General features: G+C 33.7%; 1 protein-coding gene across 1 annotated transcript; it reads right to left on the bottom strand.

Moving 5' to 3' along the window:
- Positions 1 to 1,442: 1,442 nt before the first annotated feature.
- LOC114335191 (putative odorant receptor 71a) lies at positions 1,443 to 20,364 on the bottom strand. The gene is made up of 6 exons (XM_050649238.1): positions 20,284 to 20,364; positions 18,506 to 19,047; positions 12,089 to 12,188; positions 7,908 to 8,012; positions 5,144 to 5,299; positions 1,443 to 1,502 (listed from the first exon to the last, which is right to left on the bottom strand). Exons 1-6 carry the CDS (start codon positions 20,362 to 20,364, stop codon positions 1,443 to 1,445), a joined length of 1,044 nt encoding a protein of 347 aa, XP_050505195.1.
- Positions 20,365 to 23,978: the final 3,614 nt, after the last annotated feature.

The raw sequence follows: 23,978 nt of genomic DNA, 5'->3' as shown, positions 1-23,978 counted from the left end.
AAGAAAAAATAGTATACTTTATTCGGCAAAGAAGCGACTTTTCTTGACTTGCCCTCTATTACGCGCCTCACTTCGTTCGGCGCGTAATATCGGGCGCATCAAGAAAAGTCATGCTTCTCCGCCTCATAAAGTAATATAATATTAAGTCACTATTTCTAAAAATGTTTGTGGACAGCGTGTGGATATATTATTAAGTTTTTAAAACCTAATTAAAAAAAAGGAATATTTTTTAAATATGAAAATCGCTCACCGTCTAATTCAAGATATAAATCATCCACTTGGCGCAGAGTCATATTGTTGAGGACAACATAATTGGCTCATTCTTGAAATACTATAAACAAAAATGAAAATAAATTTCAATAGATATAATAATCCCGTTAAGATCTTACCATCCTCGCTAATTATTTCTTTTACTAACACAATTCTTTTAAATAATACAATAATCTAACCATGTGAAGTCAGGCCTAATTTATTTTGTAATACTAAGACGATTTGGCGGTTTCTAAATGTAGGCGTAGCATTCTTGAAAGTAGATTAGCGGCAAGTGAAATATGCTAAGGTATATGGATGGCAACTGTAGCAGATATTGTCAAAACGCCATAGTATTTAACATTTGCCGCCAAATGGCTTAGTATTTTAATTGAAAAGTGTAGATACCTCTAACAAAATTGCAATTTTATTTAAAATATATTGCTTCAACAACTCAAAAAACTTTGTAAATATATTCTAAATACCCTGTTCTACCTAGAAATACAAAAATCTCATTTTCGATAAAAAATCAGTTACCGTCTTTGGGCTTAGCACGGCAGTATACTTGACCTAGTATTTGTAGTAGAGAATTAATGAGATGGAATTATCAGAAATATCCAACTATGGACATTGCTAAATTTTGAACAGCTAATAAGAACAGCTGAAGACAGAGAAGAGTTTGCAATTGTAGTAGCCAACCTCCATTGAGGAGATGGCACTTTAAGACGAAGAAGAACGAGAGAGAGCCGTCAAAACATATTTATAAACAAAGATCGGAATGGTTAGAAAAAAAGGCAAACCCAGAGCACAATTATTTAAGAACCAGGTGGAAGTATGAAATTTGAAAACTAAGGCGAAGGATAGGATGGAGTGGAAGCTGGAACAGGCCAAGACCCATCAGAGGCTACGGAGCCAATGATGATGATAATGACTAGAGACTACTGACTAGTTTCTATAGAATGTTAATACTTACGTAAAATCCGTAGGTTAACTTAATAATCATAATATTAGGCAATCATAATAATAATAAGATATGTAAATAAGTATGTTTATTATTAAAATGTCAAACATGGTTTTACACTTGCAGAAACATATTGTTACTAAAAATATAGCATTATATTAGACAAAGAATTATTAATTAAAAAACTACTGGATTTCTGTGAATTTAGGTCTTCATTCCGAAGTACCTATGTCTAATCAACTCCTATTAAAGCACGTAAAAGTACTATTGCCGAAAAAGCTTTTTGAGCCACCTAAAAATGATTTAATATAAATTATTATCAAGTAAATAAAAAAAAATTAAAAATATAATTGTTTTAAATCAACATTTATGCCTGGTTGCACCAACAGATCTTAGGCTTAAGCCGAGAATATCATAAGAATTAATGTAATATAATTACACTAAAATATAATAGGAATATGATAATATAATAATAGATATACTTAATACCAAGGTAAGAATCCAAAATTATGGTGCAACGTAAGTGATACTTCCGGTGGTCCTATCTATAAGCAGAGCTTAGCTAAGCTGGAGCTTAAGATCTGTTGGTGCAACCAGGCATAAGTGTTTTTCTAAGTCCCCTTATTCAAGTTCCATCTTCTACCGAAGGTTGGAAATCATCATGGTTATTCGGACCTTACTGATCCACGCTCTAAATATTTCTGCCCTACTGCATTCAGACCATTCTGCCGGGCGACCGAATGATTCAAGTGGTCATGGGAACCAACAACATCACCCCAACAAAATTGAAAAATTGATTACCTGATGGATCTGTCCTGGTTCCTCTTCTCTTTAGCCTGTAGGTACATTGTTGACATAACAGAATCCAGATCGAGGAAGTTTGGCTACGCCGATGATTGAGTCCTTGCACCAAGAAACAGAAGCAATCTTCACGGCGACCTCATACACAATGGGAAAGTATTTACGTAAATGGAGGCTCCAACCAAACGCTACGAAAATAGAGGTTTCCAGTTTCCACCTAAATAACAATCTTTCCGGAAGAATACTCAACATCCAATTCGAAAACACCAAACTCGCCTACAAGAAAATACCAAAATACCTTATGGTGACTCTTGACAGAACCCTATCCTTCAAGGAACATCTGACAAAAACAGCGTAAAAATTATAATCCAGAAACAACATCATCCAGAAGTTGTGAGAGACAACATGGGGAGTATCGGCTTCCACCTTGCGATCATCTGCCCTGGACATTGTCGTTTCAACCGCGGAATACAGCTCTGTAGCGTGGCTTAACAGCCTATATATACACAAAGTATATGACCAATTAAATATTACAATGGTCACATTCAACCATCCAAACTACGGCGCATACACTCCCTCACTAGTGAGTACAGGAAGATAATTATTGATAAAAAGAGCCTTCCAATCCATCAAGATATAACTGCTACCAACCGTAACCGTCTATGCTCCAGAAGACTGCCAATAAAAACAGCAAAGATTGCTGTGGAAAATGAGTTTAACTTAACAATTACATGAATTCGAGAATGGATGAAACAACAAAATAGCAGCTTACCTTGCATCACACAAAAACCACCAGGTTTTGATTTACCAAGCAACACTTGAACTAGGCTTTTTTTTGGACTAAGGTGGAACGCTCTTAGGATAAGAGGAAGGTGGGTCAAGTCAACCCCTGCTTGAAAACGGCAGGGCTTGGTTAACTATTCTGTAGTGTGGCGGATAGAATATGCCCTAGAAGAATTAGGGTCATATTTCTCTGACGCGGATTACGGTGTAGACTCTTTCGGTGTGCTAATATAACTTTTACACCTATTATAGATCAACTTAATATGTTGGGTTTGTAGGTGTGCCCAAAGAAATTTATACACTTACCAACTCATTTTATACGATTGCTACGCCTTTTTTTTAATTTTTATTTTTTTTATTATTTCTTATTTTGATTTTTTATTTTTTTTTTGTTTTTTATATATTTTTTTATTTTATAACTATTGTGTAGATCCGCCTCACCCATTCTGCTCCAGTCGTTCTTACTCGGATTTTTTCTTAATGATACCGGTTATAATATCAATTATGGACTCGAAATCTGCCTTGTTTCCGATCGCAAAATTAATAATATTGTTAGGGCCGATGTCGACAAACCTACTAAGAAGCCTGACCTGCTCGTGAGCAAAGACGCTGCACCGGAAAACGCAGTGTTCTGCGTCTTCCATCACGCGACAGGTCCGGCATAGATCGTCGTCCGACTTCCCGATCCTGTGGGTGAATGCCCTGAATGATCCATGACCGATCAAAAATTGCGTAAAGTAGAAATTTACTCTCTTGAACTTGCAGGCGTACCACGACTCTACGTTCGGGATCAGCCTTTTGGTCCACTGGGTTTTGGTAGATTCCGTCTCCCATTCCAGCTGCCAGTCAGCCAGGTGTCCACCGCCAAGTGGCCGTGGCGGTGCTTATATAGGAACTGGCGTTTCTTAGCTAGCAGATGGATGGGAGGGGCGCCCGCAATCACCTGTAGAGCCACGGTTGATGTAGTCTTGTATGAGCTTACTACATTCAACAGAGGCTTCCTCTGTGCCTTGTTTATCACATCTCTGTATTTCTTGTGACGTAGAACCTCAACCCAGACCGAGACCCCGTAGAGAAGGGTAGACTGTACGATGTGTAGGTACAGTCTTCTCCGGGCACTACTTGGCCCTCCGATATTTGGTGTTATTTTTCGGAGTTTGTGTGTTTGGTGAATCCCAGCCTTTTGTCGAGGTACACGCTAAGATATTTGGCACAGAAGCTCGACTTGACCTCGCTGTTTCCAAAATGGAAAAACAGGTCCGGTCTATCCCTAGGTCCCTTTAGGATAACCACCTCTGTCTTACCGCCTGCGAGTTCAAGGTCGTTCTCGTTCATCCAGGCATTCACCCGCCTGAAGCACATTTCGGCCGCACTAACAACCTCCCAATACAGATCGCTAGTTACGAGAATGGCCAGGTCGTCAGCATATGCAACTGGGATGCAGTCCCGACCGTATCGTATATTCAAAACGTCGTCGTAGAGCATGTTCCACAGCGTCGGGCCTAAGATGAACCCTTGTGGAACACCGGCCGTAAGTTTAATATCGTCGTTACTTAGACACGTGCCTATTAGTTAGGTAGCTTTTGATCACGTTTGTCAGAAAACTCGACATGTTGAGGGCCTCCATCGTGCGGACTATATGTCCCCAATTTGCCAAGTTAAATGCATTTTTAACATCGAACATGATCACTACCGCTCACCTCCTCCCCGTGGCTTTAACGCGGTCTCTAATAAACTTAACAGCATCTCACGGCCGATCTGGCTTTCCTGAATCCGAATTGCCTATCAGAGATGGCGTTTATAGCATCCAATTCCGCTTGTAGGCGGTTCTTAACTACTTTCTCGTAGAGTTTGCCTAGATTATCAAGGAGACAGATCGGTCGGTAGGAGATGGCCTCCTCCGGATTTTTACCAGACTTCGGAATTAGGGCATGTCCGCGATGTCTCTCGTTCTACTCTCGGTAAGTCTATATGGGGCTTCGACACGCAGGGCCTTAGTAGCAATCCTGTAGGCCTCGCCCCATATGTCGTCCACATGATCTAGGCTGAAGCGAATCAGAACCCAACACGGCAGATGTGGCTACATGATGCACAAATGGGATAAATGACCATCCCCACTCTGTGATTGCGGACAACCACAAATCATCTGCTACAAGATCATAATATCATGGCAGGTCAGAGAATTTCCTAATGGCGAATGCAGGGTCGACAGATTATATAAATAAGCTAGATGTTCGTTTATCAACCTATGTATTATGTTTTTATATAAAATATATGTAAATGTAAATGTGTCATGTGCCATACGATAAATAATTCAAGAATTTAAATACGAAATATAAAATAACTCACATCTATTATGACTGGGTTATGGATTACGTAGAGTCCTCCAGCTTTAATAAAAATTGGTTCTTGTGTAATTATTAACATAAAAGTTAATGCTTTTTTAAGCGGAGCTCTGAACAAATACCAGTCTGAGCAGATGGTGGAATCCATAACAGATAAGCCCTAAAAGAATATCTACTAAAGAGAGGTCAATGTAACATAGGCGCCCATACACACGGGCAGGGGGGGCCGTGGCCCCCCCCTAGCTTTTCGGGAAAGAAAAAAGTTAAATTTATATTACATAAACGCATTTTTGTCAAAACATTATTGGATAATTTTGAGAGATAAATTGGAAACAACATATTTATTAATAAAAAAAATTCACATATTGGGTCGTTATTAATAGTTTAACAGAAAATCTTTGTGTCTGCGACAGTGGTCAGTATGGAATGTGCATAATGCATAATACACATTTCCCACAATCACGGTATGCTACTAACGAAAACATTGACAGAGATTAGAGGCGTGGGAAACATATACACTGTAATCGACACCCAAAATTACAAATTAAAAGAATCATTTATACTGCAAAAAAACCATATCAGCAAGAATTCCGATCTCTGATCGATAATCACTAATGAGCCATTTGTCTTTAACAACTGGTATAAAGTAATTATATTTTATATTTTGAAAAAATTCATACTGAAAAATAATTTTTAAAATGTATTGAACATAGTCAAATTTTAGTTTGCAAAAGTATTTTTTTAGTAAGTAGATTATTTTTAAAGTGTGTATTATGATGAACAGAACAATTTTATTTAAATGAAAAACAGGTGATCTTTCATGATGAATGAGTGTTATATACAGGGTGTCCCAAAAGTAGCGGAAAGGCCGAATAATTCGCGAAATGAACATCGGATCGAAAAACTGAAAAATACGTGTTCAATAATTTTCAAAAATCTATGCGATGACACTAAACAAGTCCACCACTTCAACCCCTGGGTGTGGAGCGGGGGGTAACTTTAAAATCTTAAATGGAACCCCTAATTTTTGTTGCAGATTTGGATTTTCCTTGTAAAAATAAGCAAATTATATTCGAGCCATTTTGCGAATTGTGGATAGGTAGATAGCGCTATAATTGGAAAAAACGGTATATCGTGATACCACAGTAAAATTATAGAAACGGTCTAATATCTCGAGAAATATATGTACTTCCAAATAAAACTAAAAACCACGTGTTTAATATTTTTCAAAAATCTATAGAATGACACCAAACAGGATTTTTCATTCCACACTCTGGAGATGGGGTGAGAGTTAACTTAAAAATCTTAAATAGGAACCCCCGTTTTTTCTTGCAGATTGAGTTTCCTCCTCAAAAAATAAGTAACATTTATTCGAACTTTTTTAGAATTGTTGACGGATGGCGCTATATTCGGAAAATGCGATTTATTTGCGCCATCTATCAACAATTCTAAAAATGTTTGGAATATGTGTGCCTTATTTTTCATAAGGATTCTATATCTGCAAAAATAAAGGGGGCTCCTTTTTAAGATTTTAAAGTAAAAACTTGGTTCGACACATACTCTTGGTTAGTCTGCTCGCCAAAGTTGAAGGGAAGGCTTTGCAAGCATTGTATTCTTTTCAAACGGGTTTTAAAGAGAGGCTCAACTTTTGTGGTACCCATGACATTTCCATTTAAAAACTTGGTCTAGTGTTTAAATGTATGAATAATTCCTCACAACAGGGTTCAAACTAGGTTTTTTAGGTGGTTTAAACTACAGTCGACTCCCTCTATAACGAGAACTGAAATGCTGAATTAATTATCTCGTTATAAGCGGATCTCGTTATATCAAACAATAATAATATTGAAATCTTTTGATGCCTCTTACGTAGTTTATTATGTGTCGATAGTCAACCTGAACAGTGAACAATGAGACTTCGCCGCCATAAATTGTAAATTTCCTATAGTATTCAATATCGGTCGATAAACAGGCAGATGTTTATTACAGGTGGCCGAGTTTATTATAGCACTGGCCTCGATAATAGGACAGATGTTGGGCATTTCTATGTACAGGTAGTTGGGGCATTTATTTATTTATGACCATTACAACGCTAAAAACAGGTAAAGACAAGTATTCTTCGATTTAAATTTTCCTCGTTATAACCAAATATGCCTCGTTATAGAGCGTTATAGTTCAATAGGAATTTCATGGGACACCTAATGTACCTCGTTATAAGCGAAACCTCGTTATATCCGTGTTCGTTATAGAGAGAGTCTACTGTATATATTGTCATCCGAAATATACAAAATGTAATGTGCAACATCTTCACGTTTGGCCCCCCCCTAAAAATTTTTATATGGGCGCCCTTGCAATGTAATATTTGTAAACAAGAATTTAATGGTAAAAAGTTTAATTCTGTAGCATTAAGTGATGTTCTCTTTGTTCTAAATCTTAATGTTAATTTATTTTCTTAAGTTAAAGCGTTAGTGAAAGCTCCATCTGTCCGTCTTTAATTTCAGATGATGAAAATGCTCGATTTGTCGTCAAAGAGAACATTACTGTAGAATAAACGTAGATGATTCTATCATCAAAAAAATCTGGTGAAATTTTTGGACTATAGTATGATTTTTTACAAATTGCAGCTTTGGTTGATCTGTGCACTTTGGCAGTATATTAAAAAACGTATTCATTATAAAAAATGCCATCATATGTTTGGTTAAAAAATGAAAATATTAAATATTATCAGTAGTTAAGAGTTGGAAATCATAAAAATAAGTAATTTTACTAACCTCAAATTGAAGATCAGATGCTGGTATGGCATATACTGAAAGTTCAACTATAGCACATGTTGATATACATGAGAGTACGAAGACTTTAGCTAATTCGTTGGGGCTCTAAAATATATATTTATATTTCATCAGCGTGACTTTGTAGGGTCAAGGAAATTTGGTCGAGAACACTTCGTCGACGGAAAATTAGTCAACAACATTTGGTCGACAAACAGTTGGTCGAATGCACAATTCATCGAATGTACAATTCCTCGACGAACATTTGTTCCAATGGATTTTTCGTCGACAAACTGTTATTTATTTTTAGGGTAAAACGATTAATGGCGACAAACAACGGATTATTGGTTTTTATTTTTTTAAATGGAATATTGTATTATACATATCTGAATTTATTTTTTTTGGGGTTTTGTTATTTTTTTTCTAAATCTTAATTATTTTTAAATTAAATGAGAAAATTGGCTGCGGTGGGAGAGTAGAGAGCAAATATAAACCGATATTTTAATTAGTGATGTTGTGCCGTTCTTCTTTTTGGTGTCGGCGCACTTGCGAACGGAGCATTTCCGGGCAAGTCAAATTTGGGGGCACTTGCCGACAAGAAGAAATATGAGAGATGCTGAGGTAAATAAATTGTTAGGGAATCGAGGCATTTCCGTACAATGTTTTCGACTGCAACAATCAGTCAATATGAATAAAAAAATAAAGAAATCGCAAGTATAAACTTCCTTTCACACCTTATCCAAGGCTTAGGACTGGTAATCTATAAAATAATTTTTTTTATATGGTACAAAGAAACTATTTTTTTCTACAAACGTGTTAAAAATGCAACTTTTAGCACTCCATAGGAGCGTTAAAAATGTTACTTTAAAGCACTAGTGCTTTAAAATTTTTAAGGCACTGCAGTTAAAATTGAAATGTCAAATTTTGAAAACAAACGTCGAAATATTTTTTATATTTCATTTATTAACATTAATATTAACAGTACAACTTGCGCAACTTGAAAAAGGTTTTTTAGGAGGTTTTTTAAAATTTAATTTAAACTGTAATATTGCATTTTTAACACGTTTGTAGAAAAAACCATTAAAATTTGTTAGAATATACAACAATAAAAGTAGATGTTATTATTCTATAGTTGTTATGATTTACGTATTGACGGTATAAGCAGTTTTGATGTAATGTCAAGGAAAATATAAAAATGGAATGTCAGTAAAAGTTCAAGTAAAAGTTTTTGTAGGTATTGTCCTGTCCTCCTGTGAGAATGAATAAATTATAATTGTTGATATATGACGTTTTTAGAAAAAATATTGTATGATATACGTGTTAAAATTACATTTTTAAGGCACTCATGTGAATTGCCTTACATGCATACAAACCTTTGCATGCGTGCCTTAAAATTGTATTTTTAACACTTATATCATAAATAACTATTGTATACATATTGGCGTGTTTCCGCCATGTATTATTCCCTTTTTGTCGACGAAAAATCCATTCGATCAAATGTTCGTCGAAGAAAAATTGTACCGGGTGTCCCAATAAGAATGGCTCTCGGCCATATCTCAGAAACCGTTTATACTGCAGCTTTGGGAAAAAAAATTTTATAACAAAAGTTGCCTCGAGAAAAGCCTGGAAATTATTTTAATAATTGTAAGTCCTCCGCTAGAGGGCGTAATTGAATATCAAAAATTAAAAAATCGAAATATTACAAAATTTGCCTAATGAAAGGGCACTGGAAATCCGATCATCGTATTCTTCATAAAATTCTACGCATATTTTATTTCACAAGTTTAAGTCTACCTGTGCAAATAAGAGGTGGGGGTGAGTGGGAACCTTGTTATGAAAAAATCGCTGGAAGTCCGGTTATGCTTAATCGATTTTTGCAAACCTGGTCTTGTTGAAAACATCTCTTTTTCGCCAATGTAGTAGTTATAATTTGGAAACAGCCTATTACGTAACATGCCGGCTAGGAGGCTCTATTTTTTTTAGAAATCTAGTTTTCTTTGGAAAATATTAAATACAAGTATGTATTTTTTTCCTGTATTACCAAATAAGATCAAATTAGCAACAGAATACCGAAAACCGCATGTCGATACCTTTTTCCTATCTCGAGATATCTTAAGAAACGTGTAAATTTTAAATATAACTGTTGCTGTCATATATGTGGAAATATATAGAAGCAAGTAGTTTGCTATGGAAAAAAACAAAGAAACATTGTCCAGATGTCACCGTGTATAATGAATCAAAACAACAATAAGACAAATAACACTATAAAATATAACAAAAAAAGAGTGTGTGTACTTTGTACGCGCGTAAGAAGTTATACTTCTATTATTATGATTTTAACGGAATAAATATATTTTAAACAGTTTAATTTTATTTTTATTTGAATATTGCACTAATCTTAATACTTAACATAATACCAATACTTAAAAATAACGTTAACATGTAAATTTTTATGAATTGTTGCCTCCGCGCATTTGCTTTTCTCTCGATGAATCATAGAAAATGTAAAAACGTCAGATTTTCTACACAAATTCTTAATTTTTATTTCATTATATTTTAATAATAATTATCCTATTCTCAACTAAGATAAATACATAACTATTATTGTCACCGGTACACTAATTTAAGGAAGTCAAAATGGAAACAAGTAGTGTGCTATGGGAAAAATAAAACGATTAGAAGTATTAACTTCAAAAATTCATCATGTGTCAAATTATGTGTCAAATCAGTAAAACATAATTTTTTTAACATTTTAACATTTAACATTTTCTACGATTCTACGTATTAACGTTATTTTTAATTTTTGATATTATTTTAAGTATTAAAATTATTTTAATATTTAAATAAAAATACAATTAAACAGGTTAAAATATATTTTTTTCGTTAAAATCATAATAATAGATGTATATTTTTTTTTTGTATTAAGTACACATACTTTTTTTGGTTATATTTTATAGTGTTATTTGTCTTATTTTGTTTTGATTTATTATATGCGGTGACATCTGGAAAATGTTTCTTTGTTTTTTTTCCAAAGCACGCTACTTGCTTCTATATATTTCTACTTATATTATGACAGCAACAGTTATGTTTAAAATTTACGCGTTTCTTAAGATATCTCGAGATATAAAAAAGGTATCGACATGCGGTTTTCGGTATTCTGTTGCTAATTTGGTCTAATTTTGTAATACAGGGAAAAAATACATACTTGTATTTAATATTTTCCAAAGAAAACTAGATTTATCAAAAAAAAAAAAAAAAAATAGCGCCTCCTAGCCGGCATATTACATAATAGGCTGTTTCCAAATTATAACTATTACATTAAAGAAAAAGAGCTGTTTTCAACAAGACTAAGTTTGCAAAAATCGATTAAGCAGAACCGGACTTAAAGCGATTTTTTCATAACAAGGTTCCCACTCACCCCCACCTCTTATTTGCACAGGTAGACTTAAACTTGTGAAATAAAATATGCACAGAATTGTATGAAGAATATGACTATTGGATTTCCAGTGCCCTTTCATTAGGCAAATTTTGTAAAATTTCGATTTTTTAATTTTTGATATTTAATTACGCCCTCTAGCGGTGGACTTACAATTATGAAAATAATTTCCAGGCTTTTCTCGGGGTAACTTTTGTTATAAATTTTTTTTCCCAAAGCTGTAGTATAAACGGTTCCTGAGATATGGCGGAGAGCCATTCTTATTGGGACACCCGGTTACATTCGATGAATTGTGCATTCGACCAACTGTTAGTCGACCAAATGTTGTCGACTAATTTTCCGTCGACGAAGTGTTCTCGACCAACTTTCCGACACCGGTCTTTGTAAGAAAGACGAAAATAAGGAATATCCTCTCTGTAGGTATACAACTAGTGGTCATTGAAAGACTAGTGCATTCTGCACTAAAAGGAAATAGTGACAACTTTCTAATTTTTTATTTAAACAAAGTATGAAACCAATGTGTAAATATTATACGAAAAGGAATATTGACATCTTTGTCTCTCTTATCATTCGCAGACACGTATTGATATTTGTATCTCATCAGTGCGACCTTGCAAGAAAGACGAAAGTAGATAATATCCTTTCCGTATGTCATTGGTCGGTCTACAGCCATGCAGTCATGCAAAGACTGGTGCACTCTGGAAAAGCATCAAACTATACTATAAAAATAAACAATGCTTTTACTAACAATACTTATAACAAATCCATTAATAACGAGCAGAAAATAAGTCATTAGTAACTGTGGCAGAAGTGTTGCTGAACAAAATTCCTGAAGATTTTTTCCAAACCTACAAAATAAAGTAAATTAAATTATCTAGCTTGTATTGTGCTGGTCAGCCATTCAGCTCATTTCGCTAGTTTGACCCTCAGTGTGGTCCCATGTAAATAATTGTCAACAATGAGCCGATTACAGGAGGTAAATTTTTATTTTTTGTCAAATTAGTCAATATTTTGGAATTTGCTTTTTATTTTATGGTTTGTTATTGAACATACACTAAAAATAATTTTTGGAATTGAAGTTTTTCTAATACTATTTATGTTACTTAAAATAAACTTAGTGCCCGGCTTTAATTTAATTCTATTAATGGGCCATCCTAGTGTAAAAGTACGAAATTCATATACTTTTTTTGGGAGTTTTTAAAATAAAAAGTACTGTACCAGTTGTTTTGAAAATTTGCATGAGCATTTACTATAAAAAGAAGTACATGCAAAACAATTTCATAAAAAAATATTGAAAATTAAACGATTTATGCACCATATACTGGCACCGGGAAAATAAAAACATGGCCCCACTGCTGCAGTGATTGGGACTCTAAGGCAGGCAGGCATGCATGTTTCTTTGGTGTGCGGCTTGGCATAGAGAAACTGAAACATAATATTTTAAAGTGATTATTGAAATATAAGTTATTATACCTTATATAAACAAATATACCTTTTATAAAGGATTTCATGTTTTTTTTTATATACAGTGCGTCCATAAAGTAACGCATAAATTCATTATTTCGTAAACCGGCGATATTCAGGAAAAATCCCGAAACAGGTCGATTTTTATTTTTAAATTCCGATTTTTTGGCATATATATTATACTAGTGACGTCATCCATCTGGGCATGATGACGCAACCGATGATTTTTTTTTAAATGAGAATAGGGGTCATGTGATAGCTCATTTGAAAGGGTATTCAATTCTCTATTCAATAATATAAACATTAACATTTTTTATACAAGGTGTTCAAAAAACATTTTTTTAATTAGAATAATTGAGACAAAAAGAAGAATGTATGTAATTTATTTAATTCAAAATACGTTTTACTGTTGTCAGAAAACAGGAAGAAAATGTTTATTTGACAAATAAATATTGTTTTTCGCTTAAATTCAATGTTGAAGCAGCCACCCACTTGTCTCTTGGCAGTTTGAACATTTTGTTTAAATGAAAATCAATGTTTATTTTGTCAAATAAATTTTTTTCTTTTTACCGTCAGTAGTAAAATGCATTTTAAATTAAAATAAATTACATATATTCTTCTTTTTGTCTCACTTATTTTATTTAAAAAAATATTTTTTGAACACCCTGTATAAATAATTGTGTTAATGTTTATATTTATGGATAGAGAATTAAATACCCTTTCAAATGAGCTATCACATGACCCTGTTCCCATTTAGAAAAATCATCGATTACGTCATCACGCCCAGATGGATGACGTCACTAGTATGATATATAATATATATAATATATAATATATGCCAAAAAATCGTAATTTCAAAATAAAATCGACCTGTTTCGGGATTTTTCCTTAAAGTCGCCGGTTTACGAAATAACGAATTTATGCGTTACTTTATGGACGCACTGTATTATACAGGGTGAACTAAACATCGGATCGAAAAACTGAAAAATACGTGTTCAATCATTTTCAAAAATCTATCCAATGACACCAAACACCAACCCCCACTACACCCCCTGGAGGTGGGGTGGGGGGTAACTTTAAAATCTCAAATAGAAACCCCCAGTTTTTCTTGCAGATTTTAATTTGCTACATAAAAGTAAGCAAGTTTTATTCAAGACATTTTTTCGAACTGTGGATAGATGGCGCTATAATTGGGAAAAACGATTTATCCTGATACCATAGGTAAATTATAGAAACGGTCTAATATCTCACGAAATACACTTCCAAATGAGAAACTAAAAAACAAATTTTTAATCTTTTTCGAAAACCTATCGAATAACACCAAACATGACCCTCCAACCCACCCCTGAATGTGGGGTGGGGGTAACTTTGAAATCTTAAAAAGCAACCTCCACTTTTTATTACAGTTTCGGATCCGTCACGAAAAATTAAGTAATATTTATTGGAAACATTTTTTAGAATTGTTAGTAGATGGCGCCTTAATTGGAAAAATTCGATTTATTAGCGCCATCTATCAGAAATTTTAAAAAATGTTCCGAATAAATGTTGCTTAATTTTTTATGATGAATCCGAATCTGCAATAAAAAGTGGGGGTTGCTATTTAAGATTTTAAAGTTACCCCCCACCCCACATCCAGGGGGTGGGTTGGAGCGTCATGTTTGGTGTTATTCGATAGGTTTTCAAAAAAGATTAAAAATCTGTTTTTTTGGTTTCTCATTTGGAAGTGTATTTCGTGAGATATTAGACCGTTTCTATAATTTACCTATGGTATCAGGATAAATTGTTTTTCCCAATTATAGCGCCATCTACCCACAATTCGAAAAAACGTCTTGAATAAAAGTTGCCTACTTTACGGAACGAATCCAAATTTGCAAGAAAAACTGGGGGTTTCCATTTAAGATTTTAAAGCTACCTTCAGGGGGTGTAGTGGGGATTGGTGTTTGGTGTCATTGGATAGATTTTTGAAAATGATTGAACACGTATTTTTCAGTTTTTCGATCCGATGTTTAGTTCGCGAAATATTCGACCGTTCCACTACTTTTGGGACACTCTATATATTTCCTATACCATCTACTAGGATTTTTAAAAAATATTAGAATTTGGATAAATGTTGATTTTTTTTTAAATTAGCTAAAATAATTTCAGTTTAAAAAACCGCCAAATTGACATTTTTTATTCGATCAAAAAACCCCTAGTTGATGGTGATGGTATAGAAAATAACTTATATTTCAATAATAACTTTGAAATTTTATGTTTTAGGATCTCTATTAGTCCCAATCACTGCAGCAGTGGAGCTATGTAGTTATTTTCACGGTTCCAGTAGATGGCGCATAAATCGCTTAGTTTTTAATATTTTTTTTATGAACATTGGTTTGCATGTACTTCTTTTTATAATAAATGCTCACGCAAACTTTCATAACGATTGGTACAGTACTTTTTATTTTAAAAATTCACGAGGATAGCCCCTTAACATTAATATTTCTGATAGTGCGGCAGATTCGTGCAACTATTATAAGAATTGTGCATTTAGTGATAGAGGCATATAATTTGGACCAAATATACTACACATATAAAGGTTCAAAATTAGATATGAGGCCATCTCATATTTTACCTTTTACAAAAATGGCGGGCATTCAAAATGGAGACGATACATATGTGACTTATAGCACGATAACTTTTAAACGAATAGTCCGACTTTAACCAAATTTGGTATATGGGTTCTTTTTTATTAAACGCTTTTATTTAGTTCAATAGTTTGCGTCAAATCTTTGGACGTTAATTTGACTGCCTTTTCTTCAATGCAAATGAATGAAAATTTGCAGACATATGCATTCGCGGGAACAATACACGAATAGTCAATAAAAATTTTTTTTCATGTTTATTAATTGTTTAAATAAAAAAAAAACGATTTTAATGGAAAACGCTTAAATTCTCTTGTTTTTACAATGTAAAAACTTGAAACTTTTACGGATTGTATAGCTAATGATATGAACAATACATAATTTCACTTTTTACGTTAATTGCTTACGTTATGCTTCATTAATAAACAATAAAGTTTCAAATTTTTTGCCGATTTCGACTACTTTTCATGCTAGTACATCATATGTTTTATACATATTTTAATGAATATGACGATATATTTTAATGTTTGAAAAGCGTAAGACTAAAAAATAAAAAAATATGAAAAAAAAATTTTTAAGAAACGCTTTTCTTTAGTTACGAGTGACTAAAATTAAAAATATTATAAAAAATCAACCAAAAAGCAAAAAATAAAAAAAAATTGAAAAAATCTAACACATTCGTTAAAGAAAAGCTTGGGGCGAAAACCGTTTATTCGATGAACACGCGCCACGCTTTTCTTTGACGTATGTGTTAGATTTTTTTATTTTTTTTTATTTTTTGCTTTTTGGTTTATTACTTATAATATTCTTAATTTTAGTCACTCGTAACCAAAGAAAAGCGTTTCTTAAAAATTTTTTTTCATATTTTTTTTTATGTATAAGATTGAGCTCCTGATCGGAAGAATCGGTTTACAAGATGTTGGGTTTTTCCTGATCTTTTATGTAAAAATATGTTGTTTTTTTTTCAATTCTTTCACCCTGTATATATTAATTTTTCAAAAACGTAATACCGGCATTGACAAGAGCGTAAAAATATTTTTTTGGAAATATTTTGAACTTTTTAGTTATGTTAATTACCATTTGATAAATGCTTAACTTATCTTCTTCAGGTTCAAGACCTCGATATTACTCACCAAAAAAGTGCCTATATACCTTTGGTTGAAATCTGACGTCTCGTTCAAAAATTATCGTGCTATTAGTCACATATGTATAGTAGCCTCTTTGAATGCCCGCCATTTAGTAAAAGGAACAAAAACTGAAATGGCCTCCTATCTAAATTTGAACCTTTATATATGTAGTATATGTGGTCCAAATTATACACTTTTATCATTAAATGCACAATAATTCTTATAATATTGGCACGAATCTGCCGCACATAGGTACATGTGAAGATACGTTATGCATTTATTAAATGGTAATTAACATAACTAAAAAGTTTAAAACATTTCCTCAAAAATACTTTTACGCTATTTTTAATGGCGATATCAACTTTTTGAAGAATTAATACATACAGGGTGAAATAATTAAAGAAAAACAACATATTTTTTACATAAAAACTAGGAAAAACACAACTTCTGGTAAACCGATTCTTTCTGTTCAAGACTTCGATCTTATACATCAAAAAAATAACCTATATACCACATTTAGTTGAAATCTGACGTCTCGTTCAAAAGTTATCGTGCTATTAGTGACATAGGTATAGGTGCCATTTTGAATGCCCGCCATTTTTGTAAACGGCAAAATCTGAGATATCCTCATATCTAAATCTGAACCTTTATAATGTGTAGTATATGTGGTCCAAATTATGTACTTCTATCATTAAATGCACAATTGTTTTGCATATGCTGCACTATGAAAACTTTCTGAGATAATAATTTTGAAACTATACTATGATTAATACTCGATATCGCTTAAGAGCGTAGGTGCAAATATTTTACGGCTATCCCTACATTTTCTTTCGTTTCCCGGTAAATTACGTGTAGTAAAATTCTCAGCGGTAAGGAGATGTAAACTTACTTGACAATACCATTGTCATCATTAACTTAGAGATAGCTTTTGAATGTTCTTCTTGGATAAATCTTACTTGTATAATCGCCTAAATTATTAATTCAGTTAATTAATATGATTATTTTTTTACTAACTATGTATTCAGTGATTACAATAATTTATATACTATACAATACAAATTAATATCTAATCGAGAAAAGAGGATAAGTGATAAAGTGTTTTTTTAATAATATATTGTTAGTATGGAACGCTTAGATAAATTTTGAACATTTTTAACAACAAAATACTTGGATCACAGAATATATCTAGGTCTATTCTCTGCTTGGATCTTCCATAAATAATTAACAATAAATTACTTTTTTCAAAATTTTTTCAAAATATGGCTGAAGTTGTGTCAAATATTTAGTAGCCTTGTTCTTTACTGTCTTGTCAGCACATTCTATTCAATTGAGTGCGTTGTATGACAAAGATAGCGTTCGATTTGGAAAAATCCTGAAAAACCAATAAAATATTTTTAAAAAATTGAAACGCAGGTTGAAAGACTGATGCCTGGTTGCACCAAGATATTTTAAACTTAAGACGTGCCTTAAAGCTTATACCATTGGGTGTTAGATCAATTTTTAGCTTGTCACAATGGATTGCCACGTGGATTGGATCAATAAGAATCGAAAATTATGGTGTAAAGTGAGTGAGACTTAAAGCGGCCCTATCTATGAGCTGAGCTGGCTTAAGCTGGAGCTTAAGATTTGTTAGTGCAACCAGTCATAAATTATTCCCGAGGGCAGAAAATTCCTAAGAAAAAATAAAAAGTTTCTTTTGAATGAGATATTTGAAATTAAAAATCACACTAAATTTTCTCTTTTTGTTTTCACCCCTGTAACTTATTAAAATAAACATTATATAAATTTTCAGATTTTTGGCCCTCGGCAATAATCTAGTCTTTCATTCTGCGTTTAAATTTTTCAAAAATACTTATTAGTTTTATCAGGATTTGAAAAAAACTAATGCACTTAAATAGCATTGGAGCCGAAAGTTTGCGCCTATCTCCTTAAATTGGAATTTTGTTTACTTACTTTAACAACTTTACATGATGAGCGATGCATAATTTTAATCTGCTGTACACCATATTTTGAAATTTATCGGAAGAAAACTTTTCGCAATCATTTTTTTCTTCCATAATATCTTTGGCAATATTCTCCAGCAACACTTTTAGCAGAATAAGTTGGGCAATTAGATGCTCGACACCATAAAAAAACAATCCATCGAAGACCGTATTTGAAGCTATTGATAGCATTAAGTACAAGACCATTGTTACACGAAAAATTACTTGTATTGGACTAGAGTCAATGTCGAACGGTGTCCAATTGACAAATGGCAGAGGCACTTTTCCTTCTGGTCTCTCGATAATAGGAAGGATGGAAAGAAAGAATATTATCCCAAAAGCTCCACCAGCTTCGCATACAAATAGAAGGTAGACTCTAAAATGTTTTCTTTTAATTTCTGCTTCTGGTCCAGGACCTGCAATTTGGTAATCCCAGAATTCGTTCGTAATAGTGTCATAGAAATATTGAACCCTTTTTTTATCAAAATATAGCATAAACGTCTTCAGTACGGCCTAAAAATATAAGTACATAGGTAAAAACTATAAAATAATTAAAATTTAATATTTATACTGTGGCATTTGGCTTTCATTACACTAGCCCAACTGTGTTAGAGCTTGACATTCCCCCAAAAGAAAGAGGCATGGAACTTTTCTACGAGGGGAGAGTTGGCTAATGGTGCGCGTCGGGTAATTGTGCGCATCAATGCTTCTAATCTCCTATTTAATAAAATTGCAAAAACCATATTGTTGCGCCATCTATTAGCAACTGACAGATCTATTCCACACAAACAAACGTCGGTAGATACCTTACCGGTTAGCAATTATTATCCTTTACATGTTTTCGCGTGTTATGTTATTGTTTGTGTGTCTAATAAAATAAGCGGTAAGTTTTTTTAGTGCTAGAACTATAGTTTGGAAAGTACATACACGTTATTTATTTGCCATTTTAGACACTGGTATAGTTAGTTTTGCCCGATTCTGTTCAGTTTTTATCCAATTTTGTGTTATGTGGTGAAGTGGAAGGTCGTCTAATGGTGAGCATTGTGTGAGAACTCTTAAGGCGTGTTAGTCACGTTTAGTTGATCAATTGAGTTTTTGTTTCCAGCTAAATTACTACATTTTTCAAAATACTGTAAAATGGGAATTATTAAGAGGAGATCATTGTCAGCTACAAATACTCCTTTTTTTGGAAAAAGTGTACAAATACGAATTTGTAATAACAGCATTATCATTTACCATGAGTATGCAAGTTATACTGTGACTGCACTGTGCTCATAAACCAACCAGTAGCACATAATATACCAGCTTCCATACTAGTAAATAAAGATCGCTAATTATAGAGATAGTAAGATACAAATAAGAAGACAATGGAGAATGAAAATCCAGACGATACCTATTATTCTCTATACTACTGGAGTAATTCCCCAGAACTTCTAGACCATATAAAACAACTTTGTCCATGTAGAGAGAAGACTGATGTCAACATCGTATGATGCGTAAGACAATCTTTGGGAGACCTCTGATGTACTAGGTCACCTAGACGTGATAACACGAAATAACCCCACTAGAGCTTTATCTTTTTGATACCTTAGGTATCTGAGATGACTTAATTCTCCCCTTAGAGGAATTAAGGGCCTATGGCTTAAATCTGGTAAGAAAGAGTAAGTATACAATTTGTATCACCTTTTTTTGTAATCATGTAATCATGATAATAGGTTGAATAATATTATATCGGTCTCCTGTTACTACGTATCCAAAATAGGTCATCTTTCTACATTTGATGTTATCAAGCAGCTCGCGAGCAGCATTTGCTCCATTAAGGACTGCCATATTTGTCAGCATAGCCGTCCATGGTATTTTTACTGTACGTCTGTGCAGCCACATCTCAAAGCCCTCTTAACGATTAATGGTAGATTTTTAATGTCCATGATTCAACACCGTACAAAAAGACTGAACAGATGTAACATTTAATCATGCGTTTTCGAAGCTGAAGTTGCAAGTTATCATTACAGAAGACTGACCTCATATCTCGATTCTACAGTTTATCCCTTCACCTGGATCTAGTTGTTCTGTAATATGGCAATCAAGATATTTAAAACTGGGTACTCTTTGAATTATATAACCATCAACAAAAAACCGTGAATCTTGATATGCCAAATGGCTAAACACCATGTATTTTGTTTTTGAACAACTTATGTTTAGGCCAAACTCTCTTTCCACTGTGTCAATGGCATTTAAAAGACATTGTAATCTATTGATCTCATCACTTAAAATAACTGTATCGTCTGCATATCTGATTGTATTTATCAGAATTCCATTAACTTTCAAGTCCCATTCCAAATTATGTAGCGCTTCTTTAAATATTCTATCTGAATATAAATTGAACAACAGTGGGGACAGTATACAATATACAACCCTGTGTTGCACTTCTTTGTGTTTTACATATTATTTCTGTTAACTTTCCATTTATGCAAGCTGTCGCTGTTTGACGCCAGTATAATTTTTCTATGATTCGTACGTCATGATTATCAACTCTTTTATCCTTTATTAATTTAATTAACTTCTGATGTTGTACTCGACCATATGCCTTTTCATAGTCAATAAATACAGAAAATACGTCTTTCCATTGATATCGGCATTTCTGAAATAATACATTTAGTAAAAAGAGTGCGTCCCGGTCTCCCAGTCCATTTCTGAAGCCAAATTGTGTTTCATCCTGGTTTTTTCCACATTTTTATTTCTGACTGTACTGTGGATGATACGTAGAAATATTATCAGTGTGGCTCATACGGCTTATCAGTCTACAATCGATACAGATTTTCGGACGTTGTTTTTTTGGTAGGGTTATGAATTCCGACTTTAACCAATCTTCAGGGATATCAACAGTCGAATATTGTGTATACTCGACTGATGAATATAGTGTACATTATATTCAATTCAAGCAAGCTCGTGGTAAAGAGGAAACCCATAAAACAGCTAAACCAGTTCAAATATCTAGCTGTAGACTTATCAAGGTATAATGACCCAGCCAGGGACCTAAGAGGACAAATAAGCTAGGCTGCAGTCATGTCCTGATGTTTGATAGATGTGGTCTGGAATAACCCATATGTGAGAATGGACAGTGGACAGCAAAGTTTGAATTTATAAAACTTGCATCAGACCTGTTATGACCCATGGCATTGAATTAAGAGAAGACACCAATAAAACCAGAAGCATGCTACGAACAGCCGAAATGAAGACACTAAGAGCAATAGCAGGAAAGACAAGAGGAGATAGAATACGAAACAACATCATTAGGGACCAATGTGGCGTGTAAGATGTAGTAAGATGAGGTAGACAAAGACGAGAGGAATGGTTAAGTAATGTAAAAAAATGTAGGAGCACAGACTACAAAGAATTGCGCTAGAAGGAAAACCTGCTAGCAAGGGTCCACCGGGGAGACCACCAAAAAGATGGAGAGATAGCTGGCAGTCTACCTCTCGAGAAATATTTCAACGTCGGAATTAACAGATCGACATATCTACAACAAGTATAAGGAGAAGAAAATATTCAATTCAGATGTTTATTGAAAAAGAGAGATCACAAAGTTCTTAAACTTACCATAATTCCTAGAGGATATGTTACAATTATTTCTACAAGCAATTTTGGTTCAGTTATTAGGTTAAAAGCATAAAATAGTCTTCCGAGAAGAAGTGAAATTATAAATATGGATGTAGCGTGCCAAAAGTATTTCTTCTTTCCTTTGAAGCCATGTAACTGAAGACATTTCCTTATATAAATGAGGTAATCACCTACAAAATTAGAATACACTTGTTATGGTTTATACACTTTACTTTAATTAAAATACAATTAAAACGGCAAGTCCACTATCATCATCATCAATCAGCCATCATCAATCGCGTCCACCGCTGGACATAAGCCTCCCTCAATTATTTCCAGTGTTCTCTACCTGGGCCGCATGTAGCCAGTTTCCCGCTACTATTTTGATGTCATCGGTCCAACTAATCGGTGGTCGTCCTCGGCTTCTTTTATAGTTTCTGGGCCTCTATTCCATGATTCGTGTTGTCCACCGTCCATCTTGTGTTCTAACTAAGTGCCCCGGTGAGTTCCACTTAAGCGTCGTGACTCTTTCGATGACGTCTTGAACTCCTGATCTTTGCCTGATTTGTTGGTTTGTTATGTGGTCCCGAAGGCTCACGTTCAGCATTGCACGTTCCATGGCTCGTTGTGTAACTCTGAGTTTATTCGGGGATTTTTGCATCAATGTTAAAGTCTCTGCTTCATAAGTTTCACGGGCAAAACGGATTGGTCATACACCTTGCGCTTGAGACACATGGGAATTGAAATTTTTTGGAATATGGCTTTAGACAGACATTAGAGAGCAATGCAAAATTCAAGATATTGTAAGATGGGGAAGACAACGCAAGAGGAGGTGGTACAACCATGTAAGACGAATGAAAACAGAAAACAACCCGCCCGGTTCAAGACCCCCCGGAAGACTACCTAAAAGATGGAGGGATAGTTGGCAATCTACCTCCCAGGAAATTAACTAGAGGCAGCTTCAGAATGAAACAGATTGAAAGATCTCCAAAAAGTAAAAGATGAAGAAGAAGAAGCTTAGCTTGCCATATGCTACCCATGTCAAGCATATTCGCCTCTGTATTGCATGTGTTTGATTGTCTATACTTATTTTGATCTCGTTTTCCAGATATTTATTTTAAGTGTGTGTTTGTTGTATGGTATTATTGGAAATAGTTATGTAACGTTAAAACGTCACATCTTTGATATTTTATTTTTAAATAATTATTTTACTTTATTTTCTTTAATATTTCATTATTAATAATTTTCTTCTATTTGTTTTACCAGTTTTCTTCGTTAAAAACTCGTTGGCGCCCTCTTTTATTATCCTCTCTTTTATCCTTTTTTATTACCCTCTTTTATTATCTTCTATTTAATATATCTCTTTTCATCTAAAATCTAAATCATCATACTGAACGTACCCCGTATATTCTTACTCTGTGAATATCTTTTAATACGGAACATGCCTAACTTCCTACAGTTCACGCTGTCACCTCAATTCTCAAAATAGTGGTGGTAATGTCATAAAAGGCAAAGAAGCTTCAAAATTAAAACATTTTATTTCTAGACGATCTTTCTCTTGGGGTAAGAATACTAAGAATTCTAATTATTACAATAATGATATTCCCCTTTACATTCCTCATTATATTCCATGCATACCTAGTTTCTTATAACAGTATTTCTAATATTTTTTATACCTGACCTTCTATTTTATCTATTGATAAGCTTTTAGTAATCAAATTTTAACTAGTAATATTCAATCTTAATTCAATTTAATTTATTCATGTCACCTGCTACTCTTTTTGATTATTTCTTAAAAGAATGACAGACTGGCTCGTTTTTGGTTTTTCTTCTTGATGATTGAT

This window comes from Diabrotica virgifera, chromosome 4 (assembly GCF_917563875.1).
Source record: "Diabrotica virgifera virgifera chromosome 4, PGI_DIABVI_V3a".
In the NCBI taxonomy this organism is placed as follows: domain Eukaryota; kingdom Metazoa; phylum Arthropoda; class Insecta; order Coleoptera; family Chrysomelidae; genus Diabrotica; species Diabrotica virgifera.
Note: the sequence above shows the minus strand (reverse complement) of the source record. Positions and strands in the feature narration are given on the sequence as shown.

Bases quoted from the DNA above. Each gene is read 5' to 3' on its own strand.
- LOC114335191 (XM_050649238.1), bottom strand. From the start codon at position 20,364: ATGGCAGTCCTTAATGGAGCAAATGCTGCTCGCGAGCTGCTTGATAAC. The intron at 8,013-12,088 runs GTTAGTAAAAGC...TATATATTTTAG, and splicing joins ATGGATTTGTTATAAGTATT to AGCCCCAACGAATTAGCTAA. The intron at 5,300-7,907 runs GTTAGTAAAATT...ATATTCTTTTAG, and splicing joins CATCTGATCTTCAATTTGAG to GGCTTATCTGTTATGGATTC.